Source organism: Morone saxatilis, unplaced genomic scaffold (assembly GCF_004916995.1).
Source record: "Morone saxatilis isolate NCDOM2014 unplaced genomic scaffold, NCSU_SB_2.0 Contig18, whole genome shotgun sequence".
NCBI lineage: Eukaryota > Metazoa > Chordata > Actinopteri > Moronidae > Morone > Morone saxatilis.
Window position 1 is genome coordinate 12,688,558 of NW_023339740.1, and position 7,061 is coordinate 12,695,618.

Consider the following 7,061-nt stretch of genomic DNA (forward strand, 5'->3'; position numbering starts at 1 on the left):
CCCCCCCCCCCCCCCCCGTCCTCCCTTTTTACTCACACACATTCACTCTGAACTATAAAATACATTTTAATCTTCAGTATTTAATTCAACAAATTATGTATTTTCTTTCCCTTCTAGCTTTGTGTGGCTTCTGCATCCTAACAGAACCGCATTCAGAGGACAGTATGTTTTTTTTTTCTTGGTTGTTTTTTTCTCCCGCTGCCTGTGTGTTTCTGGTGTGACGCCTTCCCCAGATGCTTGAGGGAGTGTTTTGAAGTGTGGGAGGTTGGTGAGGGGAAGTGGGGGTTAGGGCATGTGAGCGGTTGGTGTTAAAACTTCAATCACAGTTTAAAAATGACAGTTCGGAGGTGTGAAACCTGTACGAGCTCCATTTAAAGTAATGCTACTGATATAACTACACTATTGATCCCCTGTGTTAGCGGCATACAAGCAGTGGGTGTGTTGCTCGATTTTGTGATGCACTTCGAATACATTATGTAGACATGCACTTAGCTGTTGTTTTTCTTCGACCAACAAGGAACAGAACATGAATAAGAAAACATNNAGAGAGAGAGGGAGAAAAAAAAGAAGACAGCAGCCAGTTCTGTTTTTTCAATTATGCTGTGTTGTTTTTTATAGCATAGTTTTCAGACAGACAGAGCTGCAGTTAATGAATCCAGACTGTTTTTCCACCTCTAGGGAACAAAGGGGAGGGATAAGGGGATGATGCATGGAGGAGGAGAGAGAGAGGAGGAGAATGGGAGGAGATAGAAAAGCCTCTAGCTTCGCTGGAGCCATTTCTGTTAAGCAGAAGTGGAGGAAAATGGCAGTGGACATTTTTCTTCAAGGCTTTCATTAAACTCTTCAAATATTGCACAATCTCCTCTTTTCTCCCCCATTTGTTTATCCATTGCTTAATCAGTGAATCAGTGTGTTGTGGGGCAGCTGGAAGTGTTTGAACAGAGATCTCTGTGTTAAAAAGTAAGAGCACCTTTGGGAATACAGCCCCTGATTCCAATAAACCTCAGAAATGCTGCTGCACAATGCCCAAGTTTCCTTAGTGGAAATCAAATCTCTCTCTCACTCTTTATTCCTTTCCCTTTCTTCAATCTGCATTTTTCTTTTTGTCTGTTTTCCACTTTTACTCAAACCCCCAAATATTTGACAGTGTCTCCCTCCCTTAGCTAGTCAGGCAGTTTTTCTAAACAGAGGTCTCCTCTGGAATTACAGTCTGATTTATTGGACCAGAGCTGGTAAGCTTTCACTATGCACACTTTTATGGAGCTCTTTTTCAGAGGAATCTGCTTTGTCATTTCCCCCACCCAAGCTTTGCTTTCCTGGTTGGAGAAATCGATCCTCTGGTCTCCCTTAAATCACCACAGTGACCTGATCACCCTGGTAAACCACCATATTAGACCTCACCCTTGGCACTGAGCGCTGCATGACCGAGGACTCCTGCAGCACGACTTTAGCTCTACATCTGAGGTGTTTGTGTATGTGTGTGAGTCAGTGTGTGTGGATAGTTCAGTGGAGAGCAGAGCTTGTGGCAGCTGTGAAAATACAAATCTTGTGGTTTGTGAAGCCCTCCTCCCCACTCTTTCTCTCACTCTCTCTCTCTCTAGCTGACTCATATGCAAGAGTATAGGTTTCATTCCCTATGTTAAGATTAGTATGTAAAGGTACAACAGTCACTGCTGGAAGAAGTATTCAGATCCTTTGCTTAAGTAAAAGTACCTAAACCACAAAATAAAAAGATGACTGTCAAATAAATCTTGAAAAATGTTACTAGGACCTGTGTGTAGGATTCAGTGACAATGAGGTACAATGATTTGTAATCCTGGTTCATCAGAAATGACTGAAACATAACAAATAATCAAATGAATGCTAATTTTATTCAATGTCTGCCATGAAAACTGAAGCAGAGCAACTTGTCAACTTAAAGGTGATAAAATGTTAGTGTCACCTGTCACTTTCATGTTATTATATTATTGTATTATTATTACTGATGCATTGTGTTAGCAATTCATTAATTAATGTTGTAGTTGTTAATTCGTGGAGATAAATTTAACTATTTTATATACTGTTGGGTAGTTACAGATTTTTATATCAGTTTGCAAAGTAACTATAGTAACTGCTGCTGTAAACAGTAAAAAGTATGATTTTTATAGAAAATATAGTGGTGTACAAATATAAAGTTGCATAAAATGAAATAAATGTAAATAAATTACATCATCTCAGAGGTATACTTAAGAAGAGCACTGGAGTGCCAATCACTACAGTAAACTGGTCATTCTGGACCTTTAATATTGTCTCTCTTTCCTTCAGCTTTAACAATAGCTTTCTGTTTCTGATCCTTGGCTCAGACTCAGTGCGGCTGAGCTGGTGTTTGAGTAAAGGAAGGAAGAGGAGGGAATGAGGGAACCAGGGAGAGGGGTATATTAATGTCTCATGTTATTCTTTTTCACTATTTTTCTCCTTTCTCAGACCCTCCCTATGTGGTCTTGCACCACATTCAAAAATTCAGTTTAGACAGAGCAGGGATATTCCATTTTTTCCTTTTCCAGGCTAGTCTCTGTTGAAATTCTGTAGGCTGTAAATCTTCCATAAAGTATGTGTGTGCTGTCATGTGCACACTTCTAGGTGTTTGATTTTCATCAATGGGTGGGGCACTGGTCTTCCCTGTTAGCTGAACCTCGGGAAAATAAGCACAGCAGAAAATAAGCACACCCATCATCGCTTAGCTACAGCTACAGCAACCTCACGATCCTCGAGGCAACACACAACATGTCACATATTCTGTCTGTCTGAGTGACTTTAAATGACAGATGACAGACGCACTACCTTGACACTTGCTAATTGGAGTTGGCTGTCATCTCATTTGTCAGTCAAGAAAACTGCCTCGAGTCCAAACCTGAAAATCTGGACAGTGTGTGTTGAAGTAGCTGCTACACAGTATGGCTGACTAATTTACTTCATCATATGACTATGAGTCAAACTGTTCCCCATCTGCTGCAAGTATATACAACAACATCACATACTCAAGTTCAAAATGAATCAATTCCAGTTCTGAAAACAGTGTTTTCCCCGCATCTCCCGTCTCCCATCTCCCCCCTCCTCACCCCTCCACCCTTTCTCTGTCCAGATGTGGAACAGATGGCCATCGACTGGCTCACCGGAAACTTCTACTTTGTGGATGACGTGGATGACAGGATCTTCGTGTGTGACAAGGACGGGCAGACATGTGTCACACTCCTGGACCAGGAGCTGTACAACCCTAAAGGCATCGCCCTGGACCCCACCATGGGGTCAGTTTGATCTCTTGCTTTCTGTCTCGTGCATAAGCACACATACAAATGCAAAGACAGGTACCATATGTGTGCTTCTAAATGTACATGAGACTGAGATCCTTCTCTAAGTGCTTCATGCAAACCCATAGACCCATGAGAGTGACTGGAGTCAGACTTCTGTCTTCTCATGGTGTTACCCAACTTTGAAACAAAGAGTTTAAATGGGGGGAGGCTAAATTGAGGTTTGGACATTGGGGTAATTGAGTACAGATGTTATGTTTTCACTGTGGTATGCTGACTGTATAGGTTTCGAGTGTAAAAGCATGTTTTTGTTACAGCTCTTTTGTTTATGACCAGACTTTCCAACTGAATTCCTGAAAGTGTGTGTATATCTGTGGCACATGCTTGAGTGAGTGTATGTGTGTGTGAGCGCTTGTGTGGCTGGAAAAAATTAGCGGCATGAATGTGAGAGCTTGTGTGTATATGTGCACACATTTGCTCGTAGCTACGCGCATTATTTTCATCCCACTCAATTTCCTTGGCTGTTATTGGTTTTTCCAGTAATAAGGTCAGGTAGATTCACTGTAGCTGGGTTTTTTTTGTTGTTGTTGTGGTGGTGGTCTGCAAGGGAGAAAAACAAGAATAACAAGAATAACAGCAATTCTTTTCTCATCCTTTTCTGTGCTGTTAATTTAGTCACCACAAATCTGGCTGTTTACTGAGTTCACCCTAAAAAATGGAAAATTGACAACAGGATTTAGTTTAGTTTAGTTTAGACAAGGATCTCCAGATATCTGATGAATGAAATTGTGTGGAATGTGTTTTTGAGCTTTTTTAAGACTTTTAAAGGGACTGTGAGTATGATTTGTTATTTGTAGCTACAAATAAGTCACAAGTGTTGTTTTTGCAGCAGTGAAAAACTTAATAATGATTATACTCTGACATACTGTGTGTGATCCTCCAGGACTACCTTCAGCCTACTGTCCTGTCTATCTATTTAGAAATAAATTCATATGTTTTGGTCTTGAAATTGGCATAGGAGAGTCCAACCAACAGCCCAAACCTTAAATATATTAAACAAATAATTTGTGTTATTACTTGAAGGACTGAAACAATTGATTTTGCTTACTGTCTACTATCAGGGTTGTGTCCTGCCTTTCTACTTTTGCCTACTGAAAAACTAGATCATTATTGTCTCCCTGTGATGGAAATAAGGGCAATAAATCTATTGTAACAAAGCCAGTTGGGCTAAAAATAAAATTTCAGTTGATCTATCCATCCATCTATCCTCAATCAGACCTCATCCTTTGTTTTCCACAGTAAGGTATTCTTCACAGACTACGGTCAGATCCCTAAAGTAGAGCGCTGCGACATGGATGGCCAGAACCGGACCAAGCTTGTGGACAGTAAGATTGTATTCCCCCACGGCATCACACTGGACCTCGTCAGCAGGCTGGTGTACTGGGCTGATGCCTATCTGGACTACATTGAGGTGGTGGACTATGAAGGCAAGAACCGGCACACCATCATCCAAGGCCTGCTGGTGAGCACACTTGCACTCCCGTTATCTTTCTTTAGCAGGAAGATAATCTCTCTTAAATGTGCTGTCCTTGTGTATGCTATTCATAATTCTCTAAAAACTCTAGTGTACATTAGAGTTTCCTCTATAGTATATCTATAATGCACCGTATGTTTCTCCTGTGTATTCCTGTAATTTGCTCTTGCCCAGTGAGTTATGAGCAGAGTGAAGCTGGTGGACAGTTACCTTTTCATTAAAGCAGCTGATTAATAGTCTCTAATACTCAGGCTGTTGATGTTGCAGCGCTGATAAAGCACAGTGGCTCTTAAATGTGTTACTATGGCTTTTACTGTGATCTGTGAAGAAGTAATGGCTTTCATTTAATCACTGATCCTAAGGGCACAGACGTACACATACAAACCACCATATCTCACATCCTTCAGGTTAAGGTTAAACAGAAGTGTGTTATTAATGGTGCTGAGTTCGGGCTGTTTCATCAAGAGTATATGTGTTTATACACAAGGCCTGACATGTCCTCTAAAAGTGGTAATCTTGGAAGATTTTAATTTAAATAATTGTTAAGTCACTATATATTTCTGAATAGGGTAACACAATGGTTATTGAACCTATGGCCCACTGATGGAAACCCTTGCATTTGCAGTATAATAAACTGGGTGTCAGTGGCAACATTGCCGCGCAGTTAGTGACAAAGTTAGGCCATGTTCAGATTGCAGGCCAAAGTGACACAAACCATATGGAATCGGATCTTTTCAATTCTGATTTGGGCCACTTTCACATGTGGTCCAAATCAGATACAGATATATTTTTTGCAGTCTGACTTGTAATTGAGGCCCTTTTGACATATCCAATTTTGATGTTGGCTATGGGCAGTTATTTGCTCTGTCGGTTGGTCAGTCGGTTTTCTTGGCTGGATGAGTAAAGGTGACATAGTGCACATTATGTTTCCTTACAGTCGGATACTAATAGGTGTATAGTCACTGTATTACCTCAGCATAGCATTTCCTTTCAGTCTATAATAGTAACCCTTTTTATATATCTGACTTTCTGTCTCTCTATGGTCCAGTGAGCTCCACACAGCCTGCTGTGATAGACCACAATGACATGTTAGGTTTTATGCTGCTGCAGACATGGCCTCATGGGACACTGAGTCACTGACCTATGTCTGTTCAGATGTGAACAGCCCTGCTTCTCTTCCTGATTTTCTCAGATGGATACTAGTTTGTCTGTGAGTTCAGGCTGTTGAGAGCAGTGAAGCTTTCCCAGTCCCTCTCAGTCACTCGCTAGTCGCTAGACACTTCATCATCTTTATACCAATACCACTTGTGTCATGGCCATGGGAAATAGTAGTTTACGAGTTTACTAGGTGGCTTTTAAAATTGTGTATATGGACATCTTAAAAAAACATGCAAGACACAGTTTAACCATTGTTCTACAACACAGCGCATGGTTTACTAAACGTAACCATGGAAACAATACCTCGTCATGCTACATTACCAGTTAACAGATTCATTGTAAATTTAATCAAAGCATGAGAAAAATGACATAAAAAAGTATTACGTTTAATATATACAGTAGCTATAACTATTAGTACTTACAGTAACTTACTTACAGCAATAATTGATAATGAATAATCTGAGGTTTCTTGCCACTCCATGTTGAATCATGGCACTCTTTATCCACTGTAATTCATTATTTTCATATATTAGGGCACCTCATTGTTTGTTATTGCTTGCAAGTATATAAAACATAGAAAGTCCCTCTTTGCATAAAGTGCATAAAGTACCATATGAAGGTGAGGAAGGAGTGTGCATCACTGAAGTTTCTAAAAAAAATCAGTGGCAGGCTTTTACTTTTCATCAGACTCATATGTTTAGTTAATAAGTAGAACTATCCCGAACCTGCAACAAACGATCACATAAAATCTAATCTAAGATAAACTTTTATTTTTAGTACTTTGATTTCAAAGTAATTTCCCTCTATTTTACTCTTTCCCTCAACCCTTACCTCATCTTCCCACTTCCCATTTTTCCTCTTCAAGATCGAGCACCTCTACGGGCTGACTGTGTTTGAAAACTATCTGTATGCCACCAACTCAGACAACGCTAACATGCAGCCTAAAACCAGTGTGATCAGGGTCAACCGCTTTAACAGCACCGACTACCAAGTCGTGACCAGGGTGGACAAGGGAGGGGCACTGCATGTCTACCACCAGAGACGCCAGCCTCCAGGTATACTACACACAGACACACACACAC

At 40.5% G+C, this 7,061-nt stretch overlaps 1 protein-coding gene across 1 annotated transcript in view; it reads left to right on the forward strand.

Annotated features, from left to right (window-relative positions):
- Positions 1-7,061, forward strand: part of LOC118328620 (low-density lipoprotein receptor-related protein 1-like) — a gene marked incomplete in the record, with an annotated part of 88,024 nt that overhangs the window by 36,691 nt on the left and 44,272 nt on the right. Inside the window, 3 exon segments of the mRNA XM_035662445.1 lie at positions 3,122-3,284; positions 4,587-4,809; positions 6,845-7,034. Of these exon segments, the coding sequence (XP_035518338.1) occupies positions 3,122-3,284; positions 4,587-4,809; positions 6,845-7,034 (576 nt within the window).